The 14,282-nt window shown below is 52.0% G+C and overlaps 1 protein-coding gene across 3 annotated transcripts in view; it reads left to right on the plus strand.

The window, feature by feature from the left end:
* Window positions 1–14,282, plus strand: part of Baiap2l2 (BAR/IMD domain containing adaptor protein 2 like 2) — a 29,171-nt gene that overhangs the window by 2,173 nt on the left and 12,716 nt on the right. For all 3 annotated transcript variants that reach the window (XM_021664285.2, XM_060389061.1, XM_060389060.1), the window contains exons 5-7: window positions 12,785–12,856; window positions 13,055–13,171; window positions 13,665–13,811. In XM_021664285.2, coding sequence (XP_021519960.1) covers window positions 12,785–12,856; window positions 13,055–13,171; window positions 13,665–13,811 — 336 coding nt within the window. The remainder of the gene's footprint in view (window positions 1–12,784; window positions 12,857–13,054; window positions 13,172–13,664; window positions 13,812–14,282) is intronic.

Consider the following 14,282-nt stretch of genomic DNA (forward strand, 5'->3'; position numbering starts at 1 on the left):
GCAGGAGGAAAGCTGCTTGCTAGGCAAGCACAGGGCCTGAGGTCAGATCCCCAGCTCCGCTGTAAAAGTCCCAACATGGCGGCCCAGAGTGTCATGAAGGAAGGAGGATCCTGGGGCTGGCTGGCCAGACGGCCTTGTAAATCAGTAAGCTATAAGTTAGTGAGAGACCCTGTCTTGGAAAAAGTAAGATGACAAGGCATGGAGAAAGACACCAGCTGTCGCCCTCTCTCAGGCCACGTCTAACCTCTTGGGCTTCAAGTCAAGCGCCATCAAGCTGCCTCTGCCTTTTCTGTCCCATCTTATCAGGGAGCCGAGCCTCAGGGTCAAGGCGTCATTACCCACAATGCTAGAATGAGTGGAGGCTGAAAGGTCCACCGCACCAGGCCCAGGACACAGCCCATCCCAGCCCCAGCTCCTCCCTCCATCTCCCTAGTTGCAGCCACAGGGAATCTAAATACCACTCCAAGTATCAGAGCAACCCTCATTGCCTTCTGGAGCAGACCGAATGCAGGCACCTCAGCAAAGGCCTCAGGCTGGCCCACCCAGCAGTCCTGACCACTCCCCGGGTCCCAGCCCTGCTACCCTGAGCAGCTGGCCCCTTGCAGGTGTGGTCCTGGGCGGCTGAACTGCTGTTCTCAAGTGCCTGGACCGGCCAGCCCTTCTTCCCTCGGTCTGACGCAGGTGTCCCCTCCCCCAGCGTCTCCTCCTGACACAGACAGATGCCTCTGTTTGCTCCTAGCACATGAGAGTGAAGATAGGAACCTACTTCAGGCTCAGAGCCGGGCTCTACCACTCACTGGGTTTGGTGCCCTTGGACTCTGGACCTCAGTTTACCTGTGTAAAAAAAATGGAGATAAACGTATTTCCTGGTAGGGCCCTCCTGGGAGTGCGTGTAGAGTGAATTAATAACTTGAAGCTGCTGCCTAGGGCTGGGCATGTAGCTCAGTTGGGAGAGGGTTTGCCTAACACGCATGAAACCTCGGGTTCAAGACCTGGGGAAGTGGAGGCAGAAAGATAAGAAATTCAAGGCCATCCTCAACTGCACAGCGAGTTTGAGCCCACCCTGGGCTACATGAGGCCTTGTCTTAAGAAACCATTATCTGGCAGGGTGAGCCCTGGGCTCAGGGCCAGCAAGGTCTGGGGTGTGTCTTCTTTGCTCTGTGACTCCAGGTCCTGTTAGGGATGCTAGGCCGGGGGTTCCCTGGGTGTGGAAGGAGAATGAGGGGTGGGAAGGGGGTGGGGCTTGCTGGATGGAGGAGAGTTAGCTTCCCAGGGTACAGAACAGCAAGAAGAAGCAGGCAGAGCCTGCAGGCTGGCAGGGTGGTGAGGTGGGCAATCCCCGATGGGCCCTGGAAGACTCAGAAGGGAATTACGACTGACAGTTCCTGCTTTCAGACTCACGAGGGGCTGAGAGTCAGTGCTCTTTGAGACTGTTTGACACAGAGACTGTCTTTTTTTCGGGTGGAAAACACATACGGTACTATACACGACAGGCTAGCACTACTGGCCCAGGATTGCGTGAACACTTGGTGGCACAATACCACGCCCCCAGCACCTGCTTGGACTTGGTTGCCAGTTCCAGAACTTGGCTCTCTGTGTCCCTGAGGTTCATCTGGGCTAGACAGGGACAAGTGTCACCCAGGCCCACTCTGTAAGGAGAGCTGCTTCTCCAGGCACCAACATCTTGGCTGTGACAACTGGACAGGGCCCCCAGCCAGAGCCACAGGAGAGCAGCGACACACGGGCTGTCCCTTTGGGTCTCCATTCTACACACTCCTTGCTGGGCACTGTTGGAGGTAGCCGGGATATGGACAGAAATCTTGCCCTCCCACAGAGGGGCCAGACCAAACAGATGGCCAATGGCCATACTGTCCCACCTTAAAATCAGACTTTGCTGTGGAGAAAAAGAAGGCAGGGCAGGGGCTGTTTGAGGGTTACAGAGGGAAGCCATGCCCAGGAAAGGAATGTTGAGGAAGGCGTGGAGGAGCTGGGGACCCCCCCCACACACACCCCTCCTGGGATAGGGGCACAGGCTGCAGCAGGCATCAAGAGCCAGCAGAAGATGAACTGGGCCATGGGTGGACATTGCTCTCTGAAAGCCGCTCTTTGAGGGAAGAAGAAGTAGGCTCTGGCTTAAATTAAAAACAAACCAAAAAAAAACCCCCACAACTTTTTAAACTAGCAAAATTAAAAATAAATACAACAAATCTCACCCAACATGCTTGCTTGCACCCAGTGTCTTAGAGTAAGATGGGCCAGTTTGGCATCCGCCTCCCCCACCTCCAGCTCTAGGAAGTCCCTCATCTGTGCCATCAAATTCACATCCTCCCCCTTCCCGCCCTCCTAGTGGTGACTGACCGTCTGAGCTGGCACTTCACCATAGTTCACCCCTCCCCCCCCCAAATTCAATCCCAAAACCTAGAATGTGAGACAGGTGAGATTTTTCTTTTTAAAGACAGGGACTCCCTGTTACAGCCCTGGCTGTCCTCGAACTCACACAGATCCGCCCGCCTCTGCCCCCTGAGTGTTGGCATCAAAGGCATGGCACCCACCCAGCCTTCTGTGAGATTTCTTCTGGCCTCTTTTAACCTACTGACTCTCCTGCGTTTGTACCAATTTTTTTTTTTCCTTTGGCTGTTGAACATCTGGGCCCATTGATCTGGCCTCCAACTCCAGGGAATTTCTGCCATACTCCTGGCCCAGTCCAGTGGGTACGTCTGGCTTTTGTTCTTTCTTTCCCAGGCTTGATCTGGATCCTTCTGTTGAGGAGAGCTCTGCTCCCCAGCACTGCCGGCTGTCTGGGACGGTGCCTGCGGGGGTGGGGAAGGCATGGCTACCTAAATATGTCTACAGAGATATGCTTCCCGTCTCTGCCACCACTCACCATGGACTTCACATGCAAAACGCAGAAGGACGCTGCCAGGCTGCCCTCCCCTCCCCTCCCCTCAGCTCTTGGGACAATGAGAGTTGCCCCTCCCCCATCTTCCTCCAGAGATGACCCAATTATCGTTAATGTGAGTGTGTGTCTGAGTGGGGCTGTGTACACGTGAGTCCGGCGGCCCGTGGAGGCCAGAGGAGGGCATCAGATTCCCTGATATCGGAGCTGCAGGTGCTGGGAACAGAGCTCTGGCCCTCCGCAAGAGCAGAATGTGCTCTCAAAGGCTGAGCCATCCATCTCTCCAGCCCGAATTTTACTTTATTTTTACTTTTATTCATGTGTGTATGCCACATGTGCGCAGGTGCCCAAAGAGGTCAGAAAACAACGTCAGGTCCCTTGGAGCTGGTCAATTAGAGATGGTTGTGAGCTACCCCATGTGGATGCTGGGAACCAAACTCTTGCCAGGTTCTACAACTCTATTTTGTAAAGTTTTGTTTTCTGTTTTTTGTTTTTGTTTTTGTTTTTTTAAATTTAAGCAGCAAGCACTAAACACTCCAGCCCTGGCTTGATGCTTTCAGCCCCATCATCTTCAGTGTTAGGGGTTTCAGCCTTCTCTGTACAGTTCGGTCCCAAGCAATGGTTATCTGTGTTAAATTAGATCTTTAGCCAGGGAAGCCTGGATCTCCTGCTTCCGTGTCCCTTGTTGGCTCCTGGGCCGTGCAGTGGCTGCAGGTGCTCTGGCCTCATCCCTTCCTTCACTGCTGTAGAGGTGGAGAGGTGGAGTTAGGCGTTTCTTCACATAGGCTGGATGTTGGGTTTTGGCTCTGATATTGTTTTTAGATTTCATGGCAAGCGGTGCTTTGAGACCAAAATCTGGGCACTGGGCACACTGACCTCATCATTAATTCTGGTCTTTCTCAGTGGCCTATGCTATGCATATGCACATAGAGAGTCACACATTCACGTCTGCAGGCATGTACATACACACACACAAACACATATACATATGTGTACACACATAGGCCCCAGGGTAAAATGCCTAGAGCATGTGGTTCAGCCACAGCGCTCCACCAGCCTCTCCATCTCACCTCCGTCTCCTTCATCCCCATCAGGAGTCCCTCTTCTTGGGCCTGTGGAGAATGAAGCGTTAGAGTATCCTCCAGCTCCCTCTGCTACACCCCGCCTCTCACGTGGCGGCCTCAGAACAGGGCTGGCGCTGTCTATACGGGGGACCATTCTAGAGAGCAGCTGAAATGGGCTGTGTCCCCGATGTGTTCCCACTGGGTCCCGTCTCCAGCATCCTGAGAGCAGCTATGGCAGGTCCCAGTTGTCTGCAGAGTGAGCCACAGCAGGCTACGGCAGCTTCCGCTAAGTTCATCTGCTAGCTGCCGCCTGACAGGACCGGGCAGTCGGTCTGGCTCAAGTCATGCTGTCCATCCATCAACAGCCCCCACAGGAAGGGGGTCCTGGGACAATGTTCCCAGAGTTCTTGCTGCCGGATGGCATTTATTCTTGTTATCTTTGCAAAAAGGCCGTTTGCCTCCCGCCCACCCCCTCTCTTTCCTTCCCTCTCACCCTGTCTTTTCTTCTGGCCCAGAACACTGAGCATTGCTGTAGAAGGATCTGATTATCCAGTTATTCACTTATTCTTCTTTGTCTAGCTGTGTGATCCCACCCATCCCTTTTTGTCTTAAATTTGATATTTTTTTTTTCTAGAAACCATCTTGGGACTGATCAGTCTGGGTTGATATTTTCAGCTGCGGGATGTACTTCTTTCTGTGTGTCTGCGTGTCTAGGTGTGTGTGTGCTCGCCTGTGCCTGTGTGTACATGAAAATGCACACGTGTGCTCTCACATGTGGGTGGGCCAAAGTTCAACATCAGCGACTTCTATCTCTCTTCACCTTACTTTTTAAAGCACGGTCTCTCACCGAACCCGGAGCTCATCAATTCGGCTAGATTGGGTGGCATCCTCCTGTATCCGTGCCCCAGCACTAAGGTCACAGGGACACGGCCGTGCCCAACTTTTTATGTGAGTGCTGGGACTCCAAGCCCAGGCCCTCCTAGTTAAGCAGCTGGTATGTTACCACGGAGCCATCTTCCCCGGCCTGAGATGTACCAAGCACTTTGCCTGCATGTATGTCTGTGCGCCATGCGTGTGCAGTGCTCGTGGAGGTCAGAGAGGGCATTCTCTGGACAGCTATAGGCAGTTTTCAGCCTCTGCGTGGATGCTGGGAACCAAACTCGGGCCCTCCGTAGGAACAGTGAGTACTCTCATCGGCTGGGCCATCTCTCCGGCCTCTCTCCTCCCCCACCCCTCGTCTCCTCTGATGTCTCTTGTTTTGCGCTGTGCGTATGATGCAAGCCCAAGAGCATAGGTCAGAGCATGATGTCCTGTTCCTTCCTCCATCTACTGCCATCTTACTACCGAGAGACCGGGTCTCTCACTGATCCAGAAGCTTGCAGTTTTGGCCAGGCTGGCTGGACCCTATGCTCATGGAACTCACCTCTCCACCTGCCCCCCCCGCCCCAGTGCTGGAGTTATAGACACACAAGGGGACTTGAACTCACGTCCTTGCATTTAGAGAGCAAGTGCTGAGCCACCTCTCCAACCCTATGCTTACTCAGTATACAATTTCAAGTTTATTTTTATTTTTAAATAATTTTTATGTGCATTGGTGTTTTGCCTGCATATGTCTATATGAGGGCGTCGGATCCCTTGGAACTGGAGTTGCAGGCGGCTGTGAGCTCCCACGTGGGTGCTGGGAATTGAACCTGGGTCCATCTGGGAGAGCAGCCAATGTTCTTAACTGCTGAGCCACCTCTCCAGCCACTCAAGTTTATTTTTTAAATTTCAAGCAGTGGCCTTGAATTACGTATTTGGAATTCTTCTTTTCTTCTTCTTTCTTCTTTTTTTCATTGTTTCTTCAGGCGCTCCTATTATCTATGTTGGACCTTTCTCTTGGGCATTCTCTTTTGTTTTCTTTTTCTTTTCTTTCTTTCTTTTTTACTGTTTAAATTTTTTCTTTTACACTGACGTGTTGGTTTAATAGCTGGAGCTGGACCAGTGTTACAGCGGAGTCCCCAGGCCACCCGGGTTTATGCTGTTTTTATTGTTCTATCGTGATGTGGCTACTTTCTATGTCTCTCATCATTTCTTGTGTCCTCTGTCTGGATGCTTCCTCCTGTCTTAGTGCCTAGAGACTCGGCTGTGTGAGTGCCTACAATCTGTCTGTCCATCCCTCGTTAGTTCCGGGCTGTCCCAAAGGAAGCCAGGGTGGACTTGCAGGCGCCCTTCATGGGTGTGTGCTTTCACTCCTGTTGGGCATCTGGGAGTGAAATCTTCGGGTCGGAGCGCTGACATGTGCTTAGTCTTGTAAGGAACTCCGAAGAAGTTTCTGGAGCCTTCGACCGCTGCTCTCCCACCGGGACGGGCATCGCAGCTGCTCTGCCAATGTCAGGGCAGTCAGCTGTGTTCTGTCTTGTCCTCTTTTGGGCATGGAATGTTCCTCATGCCCGGGTATCTGTGACTTGGATGGACTTGCTGGACATCTGTGTGTCATATTCTGTGAGCATTTGTTTAGTGTTTTGCCAGTGTTGTTGGGCTTGTTGCTGACTTTTTTTTTTTTCCTTTTTGAGACAGGGGCTCACTATATAGCCCCGAGTAGACCTGAACTCACAGACTTCTGCCTGCCTCTTCTCCCACATGCTAAGATTACAGGATTACAGGGAAATGCCAACATGCTGAGCACATAGGAGTTCTTTGTATAATAAAAAATGTGAGCCCTTTGTCAGATGAATACATATGGTGAATACTTTTTTCCCAGTCTTAGCTTGTCTGTTTGTTCTTTTTCTTTTCCTGGTCCTTTTAGACAATGTCTTGCTGTGTAGCCCAGGCTGGCCTCAAATCCACATCAGTCTCCCCATCTTAGCCTTTTTTATTTTTTCTTTGAGACAGGGTTTCCCTGTGAAATCCTTGGCTGTCCTGGACTCACTTTGTAGATGAGCCTGGCCTCAAACTCACAGCAATCCTCCTGCCTCTGCCTCCCCAAGTGCTGGGATTATAGGTGTACCCCCACCCCGCCTGGCTCATCATAGCCTTCTTTGTGCAAGGACTCCAGACAGTCACCCATGCCCAGATGCCTAACCAGTGAGCATTTATTTGTTTTCTTTCTTTCTTTTTTAGTTATTTCTTTTTATTTTTGACATTACATCATCTCTCTCCTTCCTTCTCTTCCTCCAGACACTTCCAAATACTGCTTTTTGCTCTCCTTCAAATTCACGACTTTGTTGTTTTCATAATTAATCTCATTAATCATTGTTGCATGCATATATGTATGTATATATTCATAAATATCTTTACTTATAACCTGCTCCATCTGTATAATGTTACCTGTCTGTATGTTTTCAGGGCTGACCATTTGGTAATGGATAACCAATCGGTGTGCTCTTCCCCGGGGAAGACTATTTCTCTTCTCCCACTGTCAGCCTTCCTTAGAGGCCTGTGTTCTTTGTGTAGGGTTGAGGCCTGGTAGGTTTTCCTGGCTCACGTTGACATGGCTATTGTTATCCTCCTTGTTTAGCCAGAGCTTAGACAGATGCTGGCGAGATCTCTATGGGCATAGCTTCTGCCGTTTCCGGGAGACACAGTCTGAGGGCAAACTCCCCGACGCTCTGGCCCCCACAGTATTTCTGTCCCCTCTTCCGCAGTGTTCCGAGAGCCTTAGGTGCAGGAGTTGTTCTCTGTAGATGTAGTCACTGGGGCTGGGCTCCACAGCTCTGCCTCAGTTGTGGCTTTCTGTGAAGTTTCCTTGAAGAGGGGGGAGAACCCCACTTCTCTGTGGGTATGGGGACAAATGCTTAGAATGTAATTAGGGATTATTCTGTAAAGCGGGGGTCGTAGGTTCCCTTCTGAGTTTCTTGACTTCATTAGCACTGTGTACTTGGCTAGATCTCCAGTACCAGAAATGATTTTCCTCTGGTTGAGAGGTCTTAAGTCCAATTAAAGAGCTCTTGGTTACCACCAGTGTATGCATGCCACTACTGCCCCCACTGGACAGTTAGGGTTCTCTGCCATGCCATGCTGGTCAATTTTGTGGTTTATTGGTACCACAGCTGGGTATCTACTCATTTTCTTTTATTTCTATTTTATGTGTGTGGGTGTTTTGTCTGCGTGGAGGCCAGAGGAAGGGATCGAATATCCTGGGATCAGAATTGGAGATGGCTGCGAACCACCATGTGGGTGCTGGGAATTGAACCCACGTCCTGTGGGAAAGCAACCAGTACTCTTTAATCACTGAGCCAACTCTCCAGCCCCTCTGAGATTCATAGGATCAGATGGTAGGACACACCGTTAATTCCAGCACTCAGGAGGCAGGAGTTCAAGACCAGACTATCCTGTCTCAGAAGAATTTATATACACATAGTGTAGTCTTTAAAAAAATATTTCATGTGTATGAATGCTTATCTGTACACTTGTAGGAAATGCCTGTGGAGGCCAAAAGAGGGTTTCTCATCCCCTAGAGTTAGAGTTCTAGATGACGTGAACCACCATGTGGGTGCTAGGAACGAACCCAAGTCTTCAGCAAGATCAGCCCAAGCTCTTAATCTCCCCCCACCCTAGCCCCGCCCCCACCCCACTGCTGCCCTGCCATCTCTCCAGCCCGATTAATCCTTGATGAGCAAGAATTTCCAATTTTTGTTAAGTGACTCGTGCTTACATCTCGGCTGAGAAACATTTGCTGCCCTGTGGCAAAGGTGTTCCACTGTGTTATTCTCTGTCTCCAGGGCATAACATCTGTCTCCGATCCTTCTCAAATTCAACCTTGTCTGTAGAGTCATCATTCACACACACTCACACACACACACACACACACACACACACACACCTTGGATAGTCAGATATCCCAACATTACTGGAAAACTTTCCTTCAGCCATCTTGGCTGGAAACTGACCAGTGGCACACGGGGACCATGTCGGGGTTCGCACTGTTCCGTGCTGACTGAAAATGGCCAGATGAGCTGAGAACTTCGCTTTTCTTTGACGAGCTCATTTGTCTGCTAAAACCCTTTCCACCTACTTATAAACCACGGAGTCGGTTTGTCAGTTTCTTCAAGAAAGCCTGCTGGAATTTGACAGGGATTGCTTTGGGGGTCACCTTAACCATGTCTTCAGACTCCCCCATAAGCTAGGGCCCCCGCTTACTTTTCCAAGTCGCACTGTGTCATTTTTCAGCCCAGCAGTCTTACACATCCTAGCATAGGTAGTTCCTGGTTATCTATGTGTGCAGCATGTGCTGTGTGTGTGTGTGTGTGTGTGTGTGTGTGTGTGTGTGTGTTCACTTGAGGGTGAATCCTGGGCATGCCCATGCCACAGCAAAGTTGTGGAGGTCAACCTCAGGTCTCAGTCCTCACCTTCTACCTTGTTTGAGATATACTTTGTTTGCTGACGCCTACACCAGGCTAGCTGGCCTGCGAGCTTCCAGAGATCCTCCTGGCTCTGCCTTCTGTCTTGCCAGAGGCTCACTGGGATGCCCTGTGCTGTTTCATACTGCTTTACATGGGTTCTAGGGATTTGAACTCAGATCCTCAGGCTTGTACAGCAAGCGCTCTGCCCACTGAGCTACCCCCACAGCTCTATTTGATGTTTTTAAAATCATTGCAAATGGCATTATTGACTTCATCTTCCAAATGTCTGCTGGGTGGAGCAGCACACACCTGTCAGCACAATATCCCAGAGGTTAAAACAAGAGAATTTTGAGGCCAAGGATAGCCTGGGCTGCATAGCAAGACCCTGTCTCAAAAACAAGACTTCAGATGTTCATTGCTTGACTTATATCCTAATAGGATAAGTGTAGCTCCCATACTTACTAAGAATCTTTAGTACAGGAAAGAAGGGAGGAAGCAGGAAGGTCAGCAGGGGAGAGTTGCAATTTCTTGGGGAGGGGTGATGTGGTTGGGGAAGGGTGGGCATGTGGTGGCAGAGATCAGACTAAAGAGAGAGCCATCAGGATGCTCTGAAAGATGGAGAGCAGACGTGAAAGGGAGGGATTGAGGCTAGCGTCCAGGCTGACCAACTGGACCAGTGGTTCTCAGCCTTCCTAATGCTGCGACCCTTTAATACAGTTCCTCATGTTGTGTGACCACCCCGACCAGAAAATTATTCCGTTGTGACTGTAATTTCACTACTGTTACGAATCATAATGTAAACATCCGATATGCAGACTATCTGATATGTGACCCCCAAAGGGATCGCAGCCCACAGGTTGAGAACTTGCTGTCAGCGGAGGTGCTTTCTAGCACAGAATCAGAGGGCTGGGAAGTCAGCCATGTTGGATTGGGTCTGAGCCGTGCGTCTGTGAATTGTCGACAAGAGCACTGAGGATCTTCCCAAGGTGCTACGCAAGCCCCACAGCCTTGCACTTCTGGGGTGAGGAGGCTGCCCTAGGGGACGAGGGAGAGGAAGAAGAGTTGGACTAAGCCTCAAAGCTGAGGGAAGGCGTCTGAGGAAGAGCGGGCTTCAGTTGGGCGGAATGCTGACAGTAGCGTGGGGGGGGGCTGTTGTCACTGATGCATCGGGAAAAGCATTTCTGCTGGCATGACAGCTGAGCTGGGGGCTCAGGAAGAGCTAGGGTTGTTCCATCGAGGCAGCTTTCAAAAGGCTCCTTATCCAACTGAGGACGTGGCTCTGTGGTAGAGCTAGCTTAGCACTTGCCAGGCTCTGGGTGGATCCTGACCTCCATGACAAAAGGACTTGCCAAACTGTCAGCTCCTCACGGAACTTCGTGGCCTGCTCTGTGTGGCTGGCCTCACTTTCCTCTGGGTCTAGAACCTTACAGGATCCCCTTATGCTGCAAGTGTGCCCTGTAAGAACAGGTAGAGGAGTCCTTCAGCCTTCCCTGGGGTTGGTGACTTTGTGTGTGTCTCAAGCCCCCTGCTGGTGACCCTGGCTCCTCTGCCGTGAGGATCTTTGCTTCGGCTCAGTCTCCTTGTAAGACCGCTTCAGCTTAAGGGAGACTTTCATGTACCCCATGGCACTTGGCCCCCATCTGATGAGTTAGCCTGTGTCTTCTGTGCCTTTGCCATCACAGCCATGGCCCAGCTGTGGGGGTGTATGTGTGTGTGAGATATGGCTCTCTGGTTCTACTGTCCTCATCCACGGCATTTGTGTCTCAGTTCACATGGGGCAGAAAACAGAGAGGGAGGGGCCACATTGCCCTCTATGAAAACCAAGACATGAGAACACAGGGAAAGCCAAACATGGGAGCAGGCAAAGAAAAGAGACTCAGCTTTGCAGTGGCAAGGAGGAGCCCCAAAGACTGTAGCTGAGGGACATGTTGAGGGGCGTGCGGCAGGGCAGTCAGGGCAAGCTGCTCTACCTCCCCCGTGTCTGCCCATGAAGTTCTGCGTCTTTCTGTGTCACGGTCCCCAGAGGCAGGCTCTCCCAGTTAACATAATCTGAGCATGTCTTGCCTAACAGCCAGGTTCATTTAAAGAATGTTCTGTTGCTTTCCGGGGGGTTGAAGTCTATCTCTACTGTTTCTCCCATTCGCTGCCCCTGCTCTCGTCACAGAGTGGCCGTGGTTTGAGGCTCTGCCCAGCCCTGCCCCTCCCCTAAGCTCCGTGATTTGCCATTGGCTGATTGCGCTGAAGATGAGGTGTGCAGGAAAACACGATGAGTCTGCACAGAAGCCCTGCCCTGTCTCTCTGGTGTGTGTCAGGGTCAGGAGGAGGGCAGGGGTGGACAAGGATGTAAGGAGCTCCGCACCTACAGTGTTCCCGTCCAGCAGGAACTCTCCCTTCATGCTCCAGAATGAGCCACACCTCTATGTGCTGTTTGTATAAGCATCCCCCAAGCACAGGCTGGCTGTGGCTGTGGTTCAAGGGCTGGACTCGTGCAAAAAGAACCCTCAGGGTCCCTGGCAGACCAGCCACTAACAAGTTCTTCGGAACGACTGAGGGAGAACCTTAAGCTTTTTCTAGTATGCTAGCTCTTTGCACACGGGAAAGTTCCCAGCATTCCTTTTCTGTGTGGTACCTTATCCCCAGGCGAAGGGCCCAGGGCAGCAGGAAGCCTGCCACAGGGAAAGACATGGCAGAGCGGGCAGAAGTGGACCTGTCAGAGGGATGGGAGTGGCCAGGGAGGTGGGAGTGGTGATCTTGTCCTGAGGCCTCGGGGAAGCTGATAGCAGGTATAGGGACGCGTCAGGGCCCTACCTAGACCTCAGCGTCAGAACTCAGCAGGTTCTCAGAGAGCATCAGACCAAGTCCTGGGGAAACTGAGGCCCACAGTGGGACAGCAACTAGTCCAAAGTCGCAACGCAAATTGGAAGCAGAGTGAGGGCTGGGGCAGCTCTTTCCAGCCTCAGCTTATCAGTCTTCCCCTGGATCCCAGGGGTTGCTCCTGAGGGGGCTCCCCACTTGCCCCCCTTCCCACGCCTCTGCAGCTCTGGGGGCTTATGCAGAAGCAGGCTCTGCCACAATTCGGGGACCAGGGCTGCCTTTCCTCACACTCATGGCAGTTCCGGTGACAGGGAGGGGCCCAGCAGTCAATCTTTTCCTGTGGCTTGTGTGCATTTTAGAAATAAATGAGGGCCGTGGGTACCGCCTGGGTTGGCAGGAAGGCTTCTCAGCAGAGGGGCAGGAAAGCAGCACTGAAGATGGATGAGCAAGAATCTCCCGGAAGACAGAGCAGAACACACACGACCCAGCATGGCTAAAAACAAGTCCCAGGAGACTTTGACATTTTCACTGAAGGACTTCAAGCCAGAAACCTTCTGGTCTACTGTGCCATCCTCCCTCGAGCTAGGGCCTGGTGTGTTTAGGAATAGGGTGGTAACAAAAAGTAAAACCTCTTGGGGTCTGGGTCAAAGGGCACCCTGGTCACCCCCAGCCCGCGCTCCACGCAGGTGCAGACTTTCCACGGGGACCTCCTTCAACACATGGAGAAGAACACCAAGCTGGATATGCAGTTCATCAAAGTAAGCCTGTCCCTACACACACACACACACACACACCCTTTGCAATGGAGGGCTCCACAGGCCAGCGCCAAGCATCCGCCTGGCCCAGGTTATACGCAGCCCCATCTGGATCCCTTGGTTCCCTGTCCACTACTCTGAGCCTTTACCCCTTCGAGGTGAGGATCCCCCCCCCCCCCGGGTCTCACTGTCCTACCCCAGGATAGCTGCCAGCACTACGAGATTGAATATCGCCACCGAGCGGCCAACCTGGAGAAGTGCATGTCTGAACTATGGCGCATGGAACGCAAGAGAGACAAGAATGCGCGGGAGATGAAGGTATGAAGGTTTGAGGGGCTGGGGACAGGTCTCTGGGAAGACCCTGCCACCCTTCCGAGCAACTCCACCGAGAATGAGCACAGCTGGAGACTCACTAGGGGCCACCCTCAGCACCCCTCCCCCCTCCTCCCCCTCACGGGGAAAATGGGACCCTCTGTCCCCGCTGCTCTTGAATGGGTGGCAAAAATGGCTCTACCCACAGCCTGCCTGGAAGGAGGCATCCAGTCCCAGCCAAGGTCACTCCCAGCTTCCATCCCTGCTTCTGTCACTGGGACCCAAACCCACAGTCATCCTCTCATTCCTGCTTCCATAAACCTCCCTACGACCACCTCGGCACTCCACTGTGCGGGGTACCAGAGACAGAGCGATGGTTCCCAGGCCAGAGGGGCATAGGTGAAGGTGCAGACCGCGCATTCCGGGGAGGCCTGGAGAAGGGACGTCTGAGTCCCAAGTGCTCTGGCTCCCAGCCAGAATCTTCTCCCCCTGCCCCCAGGAGAGCGTGAACCGGCTGCACGCACAGATGCATGCCTTCGTGTCTGAGAGCAAGCGTGCCGCCGAGCTGGAAGAGAAGAGGCGCTATCGCTTCCTGGCTGAGAAGCATCTGCTGCTCTCTAGCACCTTCCTGCAGTTCTTGGGCCGGGTGAGTGGGGCTGGGGAGAGCAAGCCACGCCCTCCCGACTCCTCCGCGTTGGAAGCAGAAATGCTCCTTCCTCCTCTCTTTCCTCTCTTCGTCTGAGTAGAAATCATTCTCACAACACCCTGTTTCGGTGTATACTTGCATATCTTATTAATTCATGATTTGTTTTGCATACACACATTTTATTCGTTCCCACACAAGCTCTTTAGTTAATTGGGTCAGAGAACAACTCTGAAGTTGGTTCTCTCTTTCAACCTTTACTTGACTTCCAGGAATCAAGCTCAGATCCTCAGGCCTTTGCCTCAGTGTCCTCTACAAAGAACTGTCTTGCTGGCCCCCATTTTTAAAAAAGTGTCTGAAGGTACATGCCCAGCTTCTGTACATTCACTGATAGGTTTGTTCGTCGATTAGACGTTAATCCTGTCATCTAAGGGACTCCTTGAAGTTTTGCGCTGTCTGCGAGAGCAGCTCCGT

The sequence above is a fragment of the Meriones unguiculatus genome, chromosome 8, assembly GCF_030254825.1.
Source record: "Meriones unguiculatus strain TT.TT164.6M chromosome 8, Bangor_MerUng_6.1, whole genome shotgun sequence".
Lineage (NCBI taxonomy): Eukaryota > Metazoa > Chordata > Mammalia > Rodentia > Muridae > Meriones > Meriones unguiculatus.